This window comes from Rhinoderma darwinii, chromosome 3 (genome assembly GCF_050947455.1).
Source record: "Rhinoderma darwinii isolate aRhiDar2 chromosome 3, aRhiDar2.hap1, whole genome shotgun sequence".
Taxonomy (NCBI): domain Eukaryota; kingdom Metazoa; phylum Chordata; class Amphibia; order Anura; family Rhinodermatidae; genus Rhinoderma; species Rhinoderma darwinii.
The window spans coordinates 431,097,830-431,118,347 of NC_134689.1; the positions used below are offsets into that span (position 1 = coordinate 431,097,830).

Sequence of the window (20,518 nt, forward strand, 5' to 3'; positions counted from 1 at the left end):
TTTTTCTTTATTAGAATATTTTTATGCATCTAATCATACAGGGAAAACATAATGACTTGGGCAAATAGAAAGGAAAGCTCCAGGGGCCTCCACATGATAAGTTATAATTAATAATAAAAATAGCGTTGAAAATATATTTCTATGTACGGAAAACTGAATCATTCGAATATGAGGAGAAAATTGATGTCCACAATATATAGAAGACCGATCTCTTTTTGTTAAAGGGAACCCATCAGATGTTTTGAACTCCCCCCTAAATCCCTATATAGGGGCTAGACCCATGTGTGCCATGTAAGTGTCCTACGTTCTTGGTGGCCTCCCATCTAGGCTTGGTTGACATCGGCAGAGGACAGTGGATGACACAGATGGCGTCAGAGATGTCAATCCAGCCGGGATGGAAGGAGTTGTCGCCAAGATAGCAAAACACTATCACTCCCAGCGGACATGTCTAAAGTAATTTGCAAATGGCGCCGGAGATTAAATTTTTTTGAAACTTTGTTTACTGAGGTATGCTTTATTATTGCTGCCACACATGGATATGTCCAGAAATGTCTTTCTAGCCCCGATTTGGCAGTGATAGTAGTTTGGGGGGGATCAAAACTGAGACAGGTCAATTAAAGGATTAATTGGGGTGGGATTTGGCACCAGTCTTGCATTTGGTCCAGCCTACTATGCAAATCTATGATATTCTTTCATACACCCGATACCCCAATAATCCGATCTTAAAATCTCATTGCTATGTATATACTTTTTGTAGGTTAAACCCCAATATCAGTTTAGTCCTTCAGAGCCAACAGCCTTCTTTTGGTGTGACTAAAACCGTCCATTGCTCTTACAATCACATTCTTCACCTCTTGGTTCCTCAGGCTGTATATTAGGGGATTTAACATTGGAGTCATCACTGAATAAAAAATGGAAACCACCTTGTCTTGTTTCTTAAAGGTATCTGAAGGGGGACGTACGTAGGTGAGGAACACAGACACGTAGAAGATGGAGGAACAAATAAGATGTGAGGAGCAGGTGCTGAACGCTTTCTGTCGGCCCTTAGCGGACTTGATCCGTAAAATCGAGAAAAGAATGAAAATATATGAGACCAGGATGGTGGTCAATGAAGCTACACAATAAGAACCTACGAGGAACACAGTGACCATGTCACAGGCGAAGGTATCAGAGCAGGACAGTACGAGCAGGGGTGGGATGTCACAGTAGAAGTGGTCGATGACGTTTGAGGCACAGTATTGGAGATTGAATACACAGCTGGTCTGGGCCGTTGACTGTAATACGCCAAGAGAAAATGCAAGGATGACCAAATGAAAACATTTCTTCTTAGTCATTATGGACACGTAATGGAGGGGGTGGCAGATAGCAGCATATCGGTCATAGGACATGTTGGAAAGGAGAATAACTTCTGTTCCAGCAAGAGTAGCAAAGACGAAGAACTGGAGAGCACAACCATGAAATGTGATGACCTTCCTTTTGGAGATAAGGTCAGAAATCATCTTTGGAGTCACAGCTGAGGAGTAGAAGAGGTCAACCAGGGAGAGGTAACTGAGGAAGTAATACATTGGGTTGTGGAGGTTGGACGTTTTATGGACAATGACCACTATGCCAACATTACCCACCACGGTTATAATGTAGACCTGAAGAAAGAAGACAAAGAGGAACATGAGGAGTTTTGTGTCATCAGTCAGTCCCGAAAACACAAACATTGTTGCTTGAGTCTTGTTCATGTTGTCCATGCTGTTCCTTTACCTGTAGAGGTAGAAGACATGAGCAATAACTACAAGAACTACAAAGTCATAAATAACCTACAAACATAAGGTCCAACATGAAGATCCTGGGGTCCAATGCAAAACCTGTACTAGAGCCCCCAGCCCCATTATGCCATTGAATGGCGTCTTCTTATGTGGAAGAATGCCCTTGGACCCCTTAGATGACTGCACCCTTAGCTATGCCCCTGCCTACAAACCATGGTATATCAATTGGAAGAATTGACACAGGATATTAAAAAAATACAATGTCCTCTCCACTATTATATGATATTTAATGGCATCTCCTTGTTCCTGGTAAGATATAAAGCTCTAATATCGTCTATAAAGTCAACACAAGTCACCACACACTTCAAGAAATGATGGTAGAAGGAGTAAACGGTAAGGAACAGCAAGAGGTTGAAGGTGGGACTTATGATGGACACGAACAATTAACTATAAAGTGGATGGTGAAGACTTGAATGCAACTGAAGATTTACCCCAGACAACAAAAGACCCCACAATGAGTGTCAGACGGACACTTGGTTGAGCAAGGCGCAAAGTCCTAGGAAAGATCTGTATACCCAATGATGCGTATGTCCATAAAAACCAAAGAGCGGGATAGTACAGGATGTGAGGTTATCTGTGCCGTTGTATGGACATGAAGCTGGGCAATAAAAAAGTATCTGAACCTTGGTATCAACAACTTGACAAAATCAAGCTGAATCTTCCACTTGAAGGCCGAATGACCATAGTGAAGCTTTATCTCTACTTCTTCAGATATATACGCGGAAGGAAGAAGATAAAGGAGGAACATTAATGGTAAGGCTATTGAACTATTAAGTGCAAGGCCAGTGGTACGTCAAAACGACGGAATCCTTGCACAACGGAGACAAACGGAAACCATTGGCACCGGATCCGTCACCATTGAAATCAATGATGATGGAAACAGAAACCTATGGGTCTGTCAGGGCTCCGTCCGACGGAAAGCTCCGACGGAACGTCAGAACGGAGCCCTAGCGCAGATGTGAACATAGCCTGACAATGAAAAAGATAATAAGATACGAACGTCTTTGATCTTTTGCATTTAAGAAGATTATTAAGAAGACCATGGATTGGAAGAAAGACTTCCAAGTGGATTCTTGACCTTATCCTTCTGATTCTTCCACTTGAATCACAAATAACCAAACTAGAGCATAGTCCGGAGATATTAGGAGTTGACCCGGCTCATTGGAAAATACAATAATGGGGAATGTTGCAGAAACATAGTAATAGGTTGACTGGCTCCAATCAGCATGGAGACAATCGCAGAAATCATGAACAAGACATTAAGAAGACTGAAGACCAAAACAAAGGACCTTCTAGAGAAAGACGGGAGACTTACTTGTTGGAATTTAATCAGCACTGCCTGCAGGTATATATGGGGTCTTTTGGGCTACCAAATCCCAGCGGGCCCTTTGCCTATCCTACCCTTGGCTTGACAAGCATAGAGCATGTGTAGCCAGATTTCTATGGGCCTCTCAAGCTCTGCGGTCTCGGGAATCTGCCCAGGTTTCATACCGGCCTTGCACGTTACACTGGACATTCTAAAAACGTCTACAAGATCTTTGACAATGCAACATTTACGTCAGGAGAGATGGTGCTAGACATGAGTAGAGACAGATATTATACACCTAGTAGTATTAGAGGTTCCTTATATAACAAACCAGTCTTACGGGGTCAATGACTCATATTTACATAGTTATTACATGTCTATCAAGCTCAACCAGGGGGGGAGAAAGAATGTGGATGAAGGAAGAGGATAAATCAAGAACTTTGTTTCTACCTAATCCTGGGAGCAGCTCTTGGGACTATTCCACAGATTCACCGCTCTTACAGTAAAGAAGCCTGGTCGTCTTTATGGATTGAACCTTTTCCTTCCTCCAGCAGGGCGGCGGTCTTGTCTTTTCAGGGGAATTAACATGGAACAGCTTTTCACCATATTTTTGATATAGGCCATTAATAAACTTGGATCATGTCCCCCTTTCCCACTGACTCTTCTCAAGACTAAATATATGTACCGTATTTTTCGGACTATAAGACGCAAGTTTTAGCAAGAATAAATCTTGCTAAAAAGTCCCTGTGTCTTATAGTCGGCAGTCAAGGGACCCGGCAGTGCCGGGCCCCCTGACCGCTCCTTACTTAACCCCTTCCCGACCCGTGATGTGCCGGCACATCATGGAGCGGCGAGGGGATGATATATGGAGCGGGCTCACACACTGTGACATTTATGACATATCCACCTCTGGGACCCTGAGTCCCTTAACGATCTGATGATCGCTGGTTCAAATCCCCTAGGAGGAGAAATAAAATGGGTAAAAAAAAGTTCAATGAAGTTGTCAGTAGAGGCAAAAAAAATAAATAATAATTCTTAAAAGTTTTTAAAAAAACTTTTCCTAATTTTCCTCTAAAGTAATGTAAAAAAAATACACAAAATTGGTAGCGACGCATCCGTAAAAAACTCTGAACTATCACAATATAACTTTATTTATTCGCAGAGTGACTATAAACAGGAGAATCACAGTTTTTTTGGACACCTTAGCGCGCGCAAAAAAGTAATCAAAAAGTTGTAAGTGCCAAAAGATAATACCAATAAAAAACACAGCTCGACCCGCAAAGAATAATCCCTCACACCGATTGACGAAAAAAAAAAGAAAAAAAAGTGACGGCTCGCTGAAGTGGCGACACCAAATTTTAGTAGTAACATATAAAAAAAAGATATGAATTTGGTATCACTGTGACCGTATTGAGCCGCAGAATAAAGTTAAATTGTCGTTTTTACCACACGGAGAAAGCTGCAAAAACAAAACAAAAAAAATCATGGAGGAATCGCAGTTTTTTCCGATTCCACCCCACAAAGAATATTTTTAACAGTTTCCCCGTACATTATATAATTCTTTATAAGGTGCAAATAAAAACTACAACTCGTCCGGCAAAACATTGGCAACGACTCTCTGGATACGGTCCTTGAACCAATTTTCGATCCAATGACCAACACAGTGTTCAACGCCTTTGCAAAGTCCAAAAACACTATGTCCACAGCGGCCCCTCTGTCCGGGCTTCTACTCACCTGGCTGTTTTTGGTTGAGTAACTAAGGTGACAGATCTGGATGGATCAGTAGGATTTTACGTACTTGGACATGGACAAGGCAATGGTTTTGAAATCTCGAAGACATTTCACCCGCGTGTATCTCCATAGACACGGGGATCTGATATTAAGTCAATGTGCTCTACAGGAAGGACTTACTTTGTAGATATTCATTTCCGGAATACAGACATAGAATCCGGCATCACTACCTCTTGGGGTTGGGAATTTTATAGTTTGACTGCTCTAACTGCAAAGAACCCTTTCCTATAAGGATATCTAAAACATCTTTCCTCTACACGCAATGAAAGTCCCATTTAGAATTACGTACATGTATATTATTCTGATGGCACGGGTACAGGAGCTGATCTACGTGGAAGCTGGGCTCTTGCTGGATCGGGGATAACTCTGATCCAGGACATTATACTTCTTCAAGGCCACGGCCAATAGCAACGGGGATTTTAACGGTTTAAAAGAGGAAGGTGGCTCCCTCAGTCACCAATCAGCGGCCCACGAACCTGATGGCGGGTCGCCGATTGGTTGCCATGGAAATCTGGCGCCTAACATGGGCTGCCAGGACTGTTCTGACCGTATGCACAATGGGCCGTGCTAGAGGCATGACCTAATAGACTACTTACTCGTTTTACACTAATAGGCTGTAACGCTTTGGTATACTAAGTATACAAAATCATTTTATTAACGATCAAATGATCGGTTTGTGAAGTCACCTAGTGGGACTAAAAAGATATGAAATATAGTGAAATAAAATGTATTTAAAAAATAAATAAAAAAACAGTGCTCAGTAAAACAAAAAAATAGATAAATTTTTTTCCTTTTAAAAGATTTATTTTGTAAAAGCTTAAAACCCCCCCAAAAAAACATTGACATGGTATTAACACGATCGTAACGACCTGAACAATTAAGTTATTTAAACCACATGAACGCCGTAACAAAAACCCCACAAAAATTACCATAAAAAAGCAGCTTTTTTATCCCCCCCCCCCCCCAAAAAAAGTTTATCAAGAAGTCCCACATAAAAACTATTATTTTTCAATGAAATTGTGTGACATAAAAAAATCCTACAGAATACATATTTGGTATCGCCTTTTTCATACCAACCCATAGAAACCCTATAAAAAATATAAACTCGTCCCGACACCCGGACCCCGCACCGATCAGCTGTATCCTGCACCGGGAGACATACAGGGTTCGGTGCCGGAAGCAGATAGCTCCGGTCACAGTATAGTGGCCATACTGGGGTACTGCAGCTCTGCTCCTATTCACTTCAATACTGCATAAAAAGTAAAAGGTTCCACAGAGGTGACATGGACCTTACACTCCCCACATTTATTCCGGGACCTCAGTTACCTGCTTAGACCTGACCTACAATCCATAGTGATCGACCTAGATCAACGAGAGATCAACTGATCATGTGATCCGTTTATTAACCGGCTTACAAGTACTTGTGATCGATCCTGACACACAGTAACCCCTATTCCTCATAAAGATGGCCCGCATTTATGATAGGGAAGGTACTTAAAGGGGCTTAAAGGGGCTTTCCACTTAAAATCAAAAACCTACCAACAAATAGATATAATATGGGAGCCCTTGAATTATTCTTTTCGTATAAAAAAATAAATTAAAAACAATTTCTCCAGCCGTTCCTTGGTTAACCCTTTGTTATAGGAAGAGGCCGCCATTACAGATCCTATAGAGGTTGTCATCCATGTTTTCTTGGTCTGCCTGGTGATACATTGATACTTTGTTGCCCTTTTATTGCTACATTTTCTGGTAGATTCAGAAGCCAAGCAAAACAGCTGACACCTCCCCTGAGAATATTCTAATGATCGGTATAATGTACGGCGCTATATCCTAGAAGAACAGCATCGTGTTGGAGAATGATAGGAGTGTTACATCTCAAGGCTTCTTGGTGGGTCATCTTGGGGTCTTTGCTTCCCGTGAAGGGTCTCACCTGTCTGACGTGCAGCTCGTGTGATTGGGATGTGGGATCTGCAGAGATCTTTGTGCCTGAAAATCAACAGATTTTTATAAGAGACTTATTTACCCGGGGGGATAATCAAGGCCCCGGAGCGCAGGCGACGACTAACACGGGAACTATCATTAATTATGTGGTTCATTTTACTCGGTTCAGTTATTCTTATTATGTATATAATTTCTATACAGAGATAAAACGTGATAAATTATATAAGATGTACGTTATACACTGTATGTTCTATTATCTGTTCTTTATTTTCTTCCTTCTTAGCTCGAGTGGCCTATTTTTTGTATTGCCCCCGTTACTATAGCCAGCTCAGGGGTCTTTCTTCAGGTGAGAAGTTCGTGAGGAAACCAGAAAACTCGGATCCACACTGTCACCTGAGAGGTGAGGGTAGATCTGTATGAAGGATGACCCTTGTGTCCAGGGCTGGAATCAGGTTGGTGGAGGCCCAAAGGAAATAATTTGGCGAGGGCCCCTATACAACTTCCAGAACCCAGACCACCTAACCTCTTATAGTAGAGGCCGTCTCTAAAATCTATAGAAGGTATGGGGATAGCCAAGTCAATGAATCACTTGGACTTAAAAATAGAGAGCCACACATGTTCCTATCTACCTCTTGGTAGAACCATCCTCCAGCCATCAGGGTTTCCTCAGTTTTTTGGAGAGGTGGGGGGGGTCGCAAAAGTAAGCACTGTTGTAATGTCCGTAGCTGCGGGCTGTCAGCTCCAATCCCCTCCTGAAAGCCGCCGCCACGAGTTGGCAAGCGCTGGCCCCAGCCTCCTCCTCAGGAGACACCAGCGCTCACTTCCACTCACCTCAGTTGGATCTCATAGGGTGCGCGCGTACCGGACTTTTGCTGAACTTTGACCCGTGAGTACCCTGAACTATAAGAGGGGTCCAGCCCCCTGCTTCTATGCCTGAGCGTTGTTGATGTTTCCTAGTTTGTCTATGTGATGGGCTCCTACTGTGTTATCTATTCCTCTACCTGTTCCAGTTCCTGTACCTGTTCCAGTTCCTGTCACTTGCATTTCCATACCATCCTGGTCAAACACTATGCTGTGCCAAAGTCGTGTCATGCTGTATTCCACGTCTAACCTGCTTCACCTCGCCTGACGTCTACCGGCTGCCTAGTCCTAGCCGAGCCTGCCCTGCTATTGTCTGCGCTGCCCCGGTACCTATACGAACTATAGACATTCACCTGCGCCCTGTTGGCCAGCTGCCTTAGCGCCAAGGCTGTATGGCCCAGTGGGTCCACAGACCCTTCGTGACAACTGTATACACTACGCATGCATGGATGGATAGATAGATAGATAGATAGATAGATAGATAGATAGATAGATAGATAGATAGATAGATAGATAGATAGATAGATAGATAGATAGATAGATAGATAGATAGATAGATAGATAGATAGATAGATAGATAGATCTGGACCATGGTTCATGTCACAAATAACACAATGACCAAGTGGGTAGAGAATCAGAGAGGAAAGTGTGATGGCCATCTGGTCAGGGAGATGTATGAGGGATGACCCCTGTATACACATGTTGAGAGTAGAGTGTGATGGTCACCTGGTCAGAGAGATGTTTGAGGGATGACCCCTGTATACACATGTAGAGAGGAGAGTGTGATGGACACCTGGTCAGGGAGGTGTATGAGGGATGACCCCTGTATACACATGTTGAGAGTAGAGTGTGATGGTCACCTGGTCAGGGAGATGTATGAGGGATGACCGCTGTATACACATGTTGAGAGTAGAGTGTGATGGTCACCTGGTCAGGGAGATGTATGAGGGATGACCCCTGTATACACATGTAGAGAGGAGAGTGTGATGGCCACCTGGTCAGGGAGACGTATGAGGGATGACCCCTGTATACACATGTAGAGAGGAGAGTGTGATGGTCAACTGGTCAGGGAGGTGTATGAGGGATGACCCTTGTATACACATGTTGAGAGTAGAGTGTGATGGTCACCTGGTCAGGGAGATGTATGAGGGATGACCCCTGTATACACATGTAGAGAGGAGAGTGTGATGGCCACCTGGTCAGGGAGATGTATGAGGGATGACCCCTGTATACACATGTAGAGAGGAGAGTGTGATGGTCACCTGGTCAGGGAGATGTATGAGGGATGACCACTGTATACAGATGTAGAGAGGAGAGTGTGATGGCCACCTGGTCATGGAGATGTATGAGGGATGACCCCTGTATACACATGTAGAGAGGAGAGTGTGATGGTCACCTGGTCAGGGAGATGTATGAGGGATGACCCCTGTATACACATGTAGAGAGGAGAGTGTGATGGACACCTGGTCAGGGAGATGTATGAGGGATGACCCTTGTATACATATGTAGAGAGTAGAGTGTGATGGTCACCTGGTCAGGGAGATGTATGAGGGATGACCCCTGAATACACATGTAGAGAGGAGAGTGTGATGGTCACCTGGTCAGGGAGATGTATGAGGGATGACTCCTGTATACACATGTAGAGAGGAGAGTGTGATGATCACCTGGTCAGGGAGATGTATGAGGGATGACCTCTGTATACACATGTAGAGAGGAGAGTGTGATGGCCACCTGGTCAGGGAGATGTATGAGGGATGACCCGTGTAAACACATGTAGAGAGGAGAGTGTGATGGTCACCTGGTCAGGGAGATGTATAAGGGATGACCCCTGTATACACATGTAGAGAGGAGAGTGTGATGGTCACCTGGTCAGGGAGATGTATGAGGATGACCCCTGTATACACATGTAGAGAGGAGAGTGTGATGGTCACCTGGTCAGGGAGATGTATGAGGCATGACCCCTGTATACACATGTAGAGAGGAGAGTGTGATGACCACCTGGTCAGGGAGATGTATGAGGGATGACACCTGTATACACATGTAGAGAGGAGAGTGTGATGGCCACCTGGTCAGGGAGATGTATGTGGCATGACCCCTGTATACACATGTAGAGAGGAGAGTGTGATGGCCACCTGGTCAGGGAGGTGTATGAGGGATGACCCCTGTATACACATGTAGAGAGAGGAGAGTGTGATGGTCACCTTGTCAGGGAGATGTATGAGGGATGACTCCTGTATACACATGTAGACAGGAGAGTGTGATGGTCACCTGGTCAGGGAGATGTATGAGGGATGACCCCTGTATACACATGTAGAGAGGAGAGTGTGATGGTCACCTGGTCAGGGAGATGTATGAGGGATGACCTCTGTATACACATGTAGAGAGTAGAGTGTGATGGTCACCTGGTCAGTGAGATGTATGAGGGATGACCCCTGTATACACATGTAGAGAGAGGAGAGTGTGATGGTCACCTGGTCAGGGAGATGTATGAGGGATGACCCCTGTATACACATGTAGAGAGGAGAGTGTGATGGTCACCTGGTCAGGGAGATGTATGAGGGATGACCCCTGTATACACATGTAGAGAGAGGAGAGTGTGATGGTCACCTGGTCAGGGAGATGTATGAGGGATGATCCCTGTATACACATGTAGAGAGGAGAGTGTGATGGTCACCTGGTCAGGGACATGTATGAGGGATGACCCCTGTATACACATGTAGAGAGGAGAGTGTGATGGCCACCTGGTCAGGGAGATGTATGAGGGATGACCCCTGTATACACATGTAGAAGAGAGAGTGTGATGGCCATATGGTCAGGGAGATGTATGTGGGATGACCCTTGTATACACAAGTAGAGAGGAGAGTGTGATAGTCACCTGGTCAGGGAGAGGTATGAGGGATGACCCCTGTATACACATGTAGAGAGGAGAGTGTGATGGTCACCTGGTCAGGAGATGTATGAGGGATGACCCCTGTATACACATGTAGAGAGTAGAGTGTGATGGTCACCTGGTCAGGGAGATGTATGAGGGATGACCCCTGTATACACATGTAGAGAGGAGAGTGTGATGGTCACCTGGTCAGGGAGATGTATGAGGGATGACCCCTGTATACACATGTAGAGAGGAGAGTGTGATTGTCACCTGGTCAGGGAGATGTATGAGGGATGACCTCTGTATACACATGTAGAGAGGAGAGTGTGATGGTCACCTGGTCAGGGAGATGTATGAGGGATGACCCCTGTATACACATGTAGAGAGGAGAGTGTGATGACCACCTGGACAGGGAGATGTATGAGGGATGACCCATGTATACACATGTAGAGAGAAGAGTGTGATGACCACCTGGTCAGGGTGATGTATGAGGGATGACCTCTGTATACACATGTAGAGAGGAGAGTGTGATGGTCACCTGGTCAGGGAGATGTATGAGGGATGACCCCTGTATACACATGTAGAGAGTAGAGTGTGATGGTCACCTGGTCAGGGAGATGTATGAGGGATGACTCCTGTATACACATGTAGAGAGGAGAGTGTGATGGTCACCTGGTCAGGGAGATGTATGAGGGATGACCCCTGTATACACATGTAGAGAGGAGAGAGTGTGATGATCACCTGGTCAGGGAGATGTATGAGGGATGACCCCTGTATACACATGTAGAGAGAGGAGAGTGTGATGGTCACCTTGTCAGGGAGATGTATGAGGGATGACCCCTGTATACACATGTAGAGAGGAGAGTGTGATGGTCACCTGGTCAGGGAGATGTATGAGGGATGACCCCTGTATACACATGTAGAGAGGAGAACGTGATGGTCACCTGGTCAGGGACATGTATGTGGGATGACCCCTGTATACACATGTAGAGAGGAGAGTGTGATGGCCACCTGGTCAGGAGATGTATGAGGGATGACCCCTGTATACACATGTAGAGAGGAGAGTGTGATGGTTACCTGGTCAGGGAGATTTATGAGGGATGACTCCTGTATACACATGTAGAGAGGAGAGTGTGATGGTCACCTGGTCATAGAGATGTATGAGGGATGACCCCTGTATACACATGTAGAGAGGAGAGTGAGATGGCCACCTGGTCAGGGAGATGTATGAGGGATGACCCCTGTATATACATGTAGAGAGGAGAGTGTGATGGTCACCTGGTCAGGGAGATGTATGAGGGATGACCCCTGTATACACATGTAGAGAGGAGAGTGTGATGGTCACCTGGTCAGGGAGATGTATGAGGGATGACCCCTGTATACACATGTAGAGAGGAGAGTGTGATGGTCACCTGGTCAGGGAGATGTATGAGGGATGACCCCTGTATACACATGTAGAGAGAGGAGAGTGTGATGGTCACCTGGTCAGGGAGATGTATGAGGGATGACCCCTGTATACACATGTAGAGAGGAGAGTGTGATGGTCACCTGGTCAGGGACATGTATGAGGGATGACCCCTGTATACACATGTAGAGAGGAGAGTGTGATGGTCACCTGGTCAGGGACATGTATGAGGGATGACCCCTGTATACACATGTAGAGAGGAGAGTGTGATGGCCACCTGGTCAGGGAGATGTATGAGGGATGACCCCTGTATACACATGTAGAAGGGAGAGTGTGATGGCCACATGGTCAGGGAGATGTATGTGGGATGACCCCTGTATACACAGGTAGAGAGGAGAGTGTGATGGTCACCTGGTCAGGGAGATGTATGAGAGATGACTCCTGTATACACATGTAGAGAGGAGAGTGTGATGGTCACCTTGTCAGGGAGATGTATGAGGGATGACCCCTGTATACACATGTAGAGAGGAGAGTGTGATGGTCACCTGGTCAGGGAGATGTATGAGGGATGACCCCTGTATACACATGTAGAGAGGAGAACGTGATGGTCACCTGGTCAGGGACATGTATGTGGGATGACCCCTGTATACACATGTAGAGAGGAGAGTGTGATGGCCACCTGGTCAGGAGATGTATGAGGGATGACCCCTGTATACACATGTAGAGAGGAGAGTGTGATGGTCACCTGGTCAGCGAGATGTATGAGGGATGACCCCTGTATACACATGTAGAGAGGAGAGTGAGATGGCCACCTGGTCAGGGAGATGTATGAGGGATGACCCCTGAATATACATGTAGAGAGGAGAGTGTGATGGTCACCTGGTCAGGGAGATTTATGAGGGATGACTCATGTATACACATTTAGAGTGGAGAGTGTGATGGTCACCTGGTCAGCGAGATGTATGAGGGATGACCCCTGTATACACATGTAGAGAGGAGAGTGAGATGGCCACCTGGTCAGGGAGATGTATGAGGGATGACCCCTGTATACACATGTAGAGAGGAGAGTGTGATAGTCACCTGGTCAGGGAGAGGTATGAGGGATGACCCCTGTATACACATGTAGAGAGGAGAGTGTGATGGTCACCTGGTCAGGAGATGTATGAGGGATGACCCCTGTATACACATGTAGAGAGTAGAGTGTGATGGTCACCTGGTCAGGGAGATGTATGAGGGATGACCCCTGTATACACATGTAGAAGGGAGAGTGTGATGGTCACCTGGTCAGGGAGATGTATGAGGGATGACTCATGTATACACATGTAGAGAGGAGAGTGTGATGGTCACCTGGTCAGGGAGGTGTATGAGGGATGACCCCAGTATACACATGTAGAGAGGAGAGTGTGATGGTCACCTGGTCAGGGAGATGTATGAGGGATGACCTCTGTATACACATGTAGAGAGGAGAGTGTGATGGTCACCTGGTCAGGGAGATGTATGGGGGATGACCCCTGTATACACATGTAGAGAGGAGAGTGTGATGGTCACCTGGTCAGGGAGATGTATGAGGGATGACCTCTGTATACACATGTAGAGAGGATAGTGTGATGGTCACCTGGTCAGGGAGATGTATGAGGGATGACCCCCTGTATACACATGTAGAGAGGAGAGTGTGATGGTCACCTGGTCATGGAGATGTATGAGGGATGACCCCTGTATACACATGTAGAGAGGAGAGTGTGATGGTCACCTGGTCAGGGAGATGTATGAGGGATGACCCCTGTATACACATGTAGAGAGGAGAGAGTGTGATGGTTACCTGGTCAGGGAGATGTATGAGGGATGACCCCTGTATACACATGTAGATAGGAGAGTGTGATGAACACCTGGTCAGGGAGATGTATTAGGGATGACCCCTGTATACACATGTAGAGAGTAGAGTGTGATGGTCACCTGGTCAGGGAGGTGTATGAGGGATGACCCCTGTATACACATGTAGAGAGGAGAGTGTGATGGTCACCTGGTCAGCGAGATGTATGAGGGATGACCCCTGTATACACATGTAGAGAGGAGAGTGAGATGGCCACCTGGTCAGGGAGATGTATGAGGGATGACCCCTGAATATACATGTAGAGAGGAGAGTGTGATGGTCACCTGGTCAGGGAGATTTATGAGGGATGACTCCTGTATACACATTTAGAGTGGAGAGTGTGATGGTCACCTGGTCAGCGAGATGTATGAGGGATGACCCCTGTATACACATGTAGAGAGGAGAGTGAGATGGCCACCTGGTCAGGGAGATGTATGAGGGATGACCCCTGAATATACATGTAGAGAGGAGAGTGTGATGGTCACCTGGTCAGGGAGATGTATGAGGGATGACCCCTGTATACACATGTAGAGAGGAGAGTGTGATGGTCACCTGGTTAGGGGGATGTATGAGGGATGACTCCTGTATACACATGTAGAGAGGAGAGTGTGATAGTCACCTGGTCAGGGAGAGGTATGAGGGATGACCCCTGTATACACATGTAGAGAGGAGAGTGTGATGGTCACCTGGTCAGGAGATGTATGAGGGATGACCCCTGTATACACATGTAGAGAGTAGAGTGTGATGGTCACCTGGTCAGGGAGATGTATGAGGGATGACCCCTGTATACACATGTAGAAGGGAGAGTGTGATGGTCACCTGGTCAGGGAGATGTATGAGGGATGACTCATGTATACACATGTAGAGAGGAGAGTGTGATGGTCACCTGGTCAGGGAGGTGTATGAGGGATGACCCCTGTATACACATGTAGAGAGTAGAGTGTGATGGTCACCTGGTCAGGGAGATGTATGAGGGATGACCCCTGTATACACATGTAGAAGGGAGAGTGTGATGGTCACCTGGTCAGGGAGATGTATGAGGGATGACTCATGTATACACATGTAGAGAGGAGAGTGTGATGGTCACCTGGTCAGGGAGATGTATGAGGGATGACCTCTGTATACACATTTAGAGAGGATAGTGTGATGGTCACCTGGTCAGGGAGATGTATGAGGGATGACCCCCTGTATACACATGTAGAGAGGAGAGTGTGATGGTCACCTGGTCATGGAGATGTATGAGGGATGACCCCTGTATACACATGTAGAGAGGAGAGTGTGTTGGTCACCTGGTCAGGGAGATGTATGAGGGATGACCCCTGTATACACATGTAGAGAGGAGAGAGTGTGATGGTTACCTGGTCAGGGAGATGTATGAGGGATGACCCCTGTATACACATGTAGATAGGAGAGTGTGATGGACACCTGGTCAGGGAGATGTATTAGGGATGACCCCTGTATACACATGTAGAGAGTAGAGTGTGATGGTCACCTGGTCAGGGAGGTGTATGAGGGATGACCCCTGTATACAAATGTTTAGAGGAGAGTGTGATGGTCACCTGGTCAGGGAGATGTATGAGGGATTACCCCTGTATACACATGTATAGAGGAGAGTGTGATGGTCACCTGGTCAGGGAGATGTATGAGGGATGAACCCTGTATACACATGTAGAGAGAGGAGAGTGTGATGGTCACCTGGTCAGGGAGATGTATGAGGGATGACCCCTGTATACACATGTAGAGAGGAGAGTGTGATGGTCACCTGGTCAGGGAGAAGTATGAGGGATGACTCCTGTATACTCATGTAGAGAGGAGAGTGTGATGGTCAACTGGTCAGGGAGATGTATGAGGGATGACTCCTGTATACACATGTAGAGAGGAGAGTGTGATGGTCACCTGGTCAGGGAGATGTATGAGGGATGACCCCTGTATACACATGTTGAGAGGAGAGTGTGATGGTCACCTGGTCAGGGAGATGTATGAGGGATGACCACTGTATACAGATGTAGAGAGGAGAGTGTGATGGCCACCTGGTCAGGGAGATGTATGAGGGATGACCCCTGTATACACATGTAGAGAGGAGAGTGTGATGGCCACCTGGTCAGGGAGATGTATGAGGGATGACCCCTGTATACACATGTAGAGAGGAGAGTGTGATGGCCACCTGGTCAGGGAGATGTATGAGGGATGACCCCTGTATACACATGTAGAGAGAGGATAGTGTGATGGTCACCTTGTCAGGGAGATGTATGAGGGATGACCCCTGTATACACATGTAGAGAGGAGAGTGTGATGGTCACCTGGTCAGGGAGATGTATGAGGGATGACCCCTGTATACACATGTAGAGAGGAGAGTGTGATGGCCACCTGGTCAGGGAGATGTATGAGGGATGACCCCTGTATACACATGTAGAGAGGAGAGTGTGATGGTCACCTGGTCAGGGACATGTATGTGGGATGACCCCTGTATACACATGTAGAGAGGACAGTGTGATGGTCACCTGTTCAGGGACATGTATGTGGGATGACCCCTGTATACACATGTAGAGAGGAGAGTGTGATGGCCACCTGGTCAGGAGATGTATGAGGGATGACCCCTGTATACACATGTAGAGAGGAGAGTGTGATGGTCACCTGGTCAGGGAGATTTATGAGGGATGACTCCTGTATACACATGTAGAGAGGAGAGTGTGATGGTCACCTGGTCAGCGAGATGTATGAGGGATGACCCCTGTATACACATGTAGAGAGGAGAGTGAGATGGCCACCTGGTCAGGGAGATGTATGAGGGATGACACCTGTATATACATGTAGAGAGGAGAGTGTGATGGTCACCTGGTCAGGGAGATGTATGAGGGATGACCCCTGTATACACATGTAGAGAAGAGAGTGTGATGGTCACCTGGTCAGGGGGATGTATGACGGATGACTCCTGTATACACATGTAGAGAGGAGAGTGTAATAGTCACCTGGTGAGGGAGAGGTATGAGGGATGACCCCTGTATACACATGTAGAGAGGAGAGTGTGATGGTCACCTGGTCAGGAGATGTATGAGGGATGACCCCTGTATACACATGTAGAGAGGAGAGTGTGATGGTCAGCTGGTCAGGGAGATGTATCAGGGATGACCCCTGTATACACATGTAGAAGGGAGAGTGTGATGGTCACCTGGTCAGGCAGATGTATGAGGGATGACCCCTGTATACACATGTAGAGAGGAGAGTGTGATGGTCACCTGGTCAGGGAGATGTATGAGGGATGACCTCTGTATACACATGTAGAGAGGAGAGTGTGATGGTCACCTGGTCAGGGAGATGTATGAGGGATGACTCCTGTATACACATGTAGAGAGGAGAGTGTGATGGTCACCTGGTCAGGGACATGTATGAGGGATTACCCCTGTATACACATGTAGAGAGGAGAGTGTGATGGTCACCTGGTCAGGGAGATGTATGAGGGATGAACCCTGTATACACATGTAGAGAGAGGAGAGTGTGATGGTCACCTGGTCAGGGAGATGTATGAGGGATGACCCCTGTATACACATGTAGAGAGGAGAGTGTGATGGTCACCTGGTCAGGGAGATGTATGAGGGATGAACCCTGTATACACATGTAGAGAGAGGAGAGTGTGATGGTCACCTGGTCAGGGAGATGTATGAGGGATGACTCCTGTATACACATGTAGAGAGGAGAGTGTGATGGCCACCTGGTCAGGGAGATGTATGAGGGATGACCCCTGTATACACATGTAGAAGGGAGAGTGTGATGGTCACCTGGTCAGGGAGATGTATGAGGGATGACCTCTGTATACACATGTAGAGAGGAGAGAGTGATGGACACCTGGTCAGGGAGATGTATGAGGGATGACCCCTGTATACACATGTAGAGAGAGAATGTGATGGTCACCTGGTCAGGGAGATGTATGAGGGATGACTCCTGTATACACATGTAGAGAGGAGAGTGTGATGGTCACCTGGTCAGGGAGAAGTATGAGGGATGACTCCTGTATACTCATGTAGAGAGGAGAGTGTGATGGTCACCTGGTCAGGGAGATGTATGAGGGATGACTCCTGTATACACATGTAGAGAGGAGAGTGTGATGGTCACCTGGTCAGGGAGATGTATGAGGGATGACCCCTGTATACACATGTTGAGAGGAGAGTGTGATGGTAACCTGGTCAGGGAGATGTATGAGGGATGACCACTGTATACAGATGTAGAGAGGAGAGTGTGATGGCCACCTGGTCAGGGAGATGTATGAGGGATGACCCCTGTATACACATGTAGAGAGGAGAGTGTGATGGCCGCCTGGTCAGGGAGATGTATGAGGGATGACCCCTGTATACACATGTAGAGAGGAGAGTGTGATGGTCACCTGGTCAGGAGATGTATGAGGGATGACCCCTGTATACACATGTAGAGAGGAGAGTGTGATGGCCACCTGGTCAGGGAGATGTATGAGGGATGACTCCTGTATACACATGTAGAGAGGAGAGTGTGATGGTCGCCTGGTCAGGGAGATGTATGAGGGATGACCCCTGTATACACATGTAGAGAGGAGAGAGTGTGATGATCACCTGGTCAGGGAGATGTATGAGGGATGAACCCTGTATACACATGTAGAGAGAGGAGAGTGTGATTGTCACCTTGTCAGGGAGATGTATGAGGGATGACCCCTGTATACACATGTAGAGAGGAGAGTGTGATGGTCACCTGGTCAGGGAGATGTATGAGGGATGACCCCTGTATACACATGTAGAGAGGAGAACGTGATGGTCACCTGGTCAGGGACATGTATGTGGGATGACCCCTGTATACACATGTAGAGAGGAGAGTTTGATGGCCACCTGGTCAGGAGATGTATGAGGGATGACCCCTGTATACACATGTAGAGAGGAGAGTGTGATGGTCACCTGGTCAGCGAGATGTATGAGGGATGACCCCTGTATACACATGTAGAGAGGAGAGTGAGATGGCCACCTGGTCAGGGAGATGTATGAGGGATGACCCCTGAATATACATGTAGAGAGGAGAGTGTGATGGTCACCTGGTCAGGGAGATTTATGAGGGATGACTCCTGTATACACATTTAGAGTGGAGAGTGTGATGGTCACCTGGTCAGCGAGATGTATGAGGGATGACCCCTGTATACACATGTAGAGAGGAGAGTGAGATGGCCACCTGGTCAGGGAGATGTATGAGGGATGACCCCTGAATATACATGTAGAGAGGAGAGTGTGATGGTCACCTGGTCAGGGAGATGTATGAGGGATGACCCCTGTATACACATGTAGAGAGGAGAGTGTGATGGTCACCTGGTTAGGGGGATGTATGAGGGATGACTCCTGTATACACATGTAGAGAGGAGAGTGTGATAGTCACCTGGTCAGGGAGAGGTATGAGGGATGACCCCTGTATACACATGTAGAGAGGAGAGTGTGATGGTCACCTGGTCAGGAGATGTATGAGGGATGACCCCTGTATACACATGTAGAGAGTAGAGTGTGATGGTCACCTGGTCAGGGAGATGTATGAGGGATGACCCCTGTATACACATGTAGAAGGGAGAGTGTGATGGTCACCTGGTCAGGGAGATGTATGAGGGATGACTCATGTATACACATGTAGAGAGGAGAGTGTGATGGTCACCTGGTCAGGGAGGTGTATGAGGGATGACCCCAGTATACACATGTAGAGAGGAGAGTGTGATGGTCACCTGGTCAGGGAGATGTATGAGGGATGACCTCTGTATACACATGTAGAGAGGAGAGTGTGATGATCACCTGGTCAGGGAGATGTATGAGGGATGACCCCTGTATACACATGTAGAGAGGAGAGTGTGATGGTCACCTGGTCAGGGAGATGTATGGGGGATGACCCCTGTATACACATGTAGAGAGGAGAGTGTGATGGTCACCTGGTCAGGGAGATGTATGAGGGATGACCTCTGTATACACATGTAGAGAGGATAGTGTGATGGTCACCTGGTCAGGGAGATGTATGAGGGATGACCCCCTGTATACACATGTAGAGAGGAGAGTGTGATGGTCACCTGGTCATGGAGATGTATGAGGGATGACCCCTGTATACACATGTAGAGAGGAGAGTGTGATGGTCACCTGGTCAGGGAGATGTATGAGGGATGACCCCTGTATACACATGTAGAGAGGAGAGAGTGTGATGGTTACCTGGTCAGGGAGATGTATGAGGGATGACCCCTGTATACACATGTAGATAGGAGAGTGTGATGGACACCTGGTCAGGGAGATGTATTAGGGATGACCCCTGTATACACATGTAGAGAGTAGAGTGTGATGGTCACCTGGTCAGGGAGGTGTATGAGGGATGACCCCTGTATACACATGTAGAGAGGAGAGTGTAATGGTCACCTGGTCAGCGAGATGTATGAGGGATGACCCCTGTATACACATGTAGAGAGGAGAGTGAGATGGCCACCTGGTCAGGGAGATGTATGAGGGATGACCCCTGAATATACATGTAGAGAGGAGAGTGTGATGGTCACCTGGTCAGGGAGATTTATGAGGGATGACTCCTGTATACACATTTAGAGTGGAGAGTGTGATGGTCACCTGGTCAGCGAGATGTATGAGGGATGACCCCTGTATACACATGTAGAGAGGAGAGTGAGATG

General features: G+C 46.9%; 1 protein-coding gene across 1 annotated transcript; it reads right to left on the reverse strand.

Moving 5' to 3' along the window:
* Positions 1 to 776: 776 nt before the first annotated feature.
* Positions 777 to 1,739, reverse strand: LOC142750800 (olfactory receptor 5AR1-like). The gene has a single exon (XM_075859777.1). The coding sequence runs from the start codon at positions 1,737 to 1,739 to the stop codon at positions 777 to 779; it is 963 nt and encodes a 320-aa protein (XP_075715892.1).
* Between the last annotated feature and the right edge of the window lie 18,779 nt (positions 1,740 to 20,518).

Bases quoted from the DNA above. Each gene is read 5' to 3' on its own strand.
- LOC142750800 (XM_075859777.1), bottom strand. From the start codon at position 1,739: ATGGACAACATGAACAAGACTCAAGCAACAATGTTTGTGTTTTCGGGA.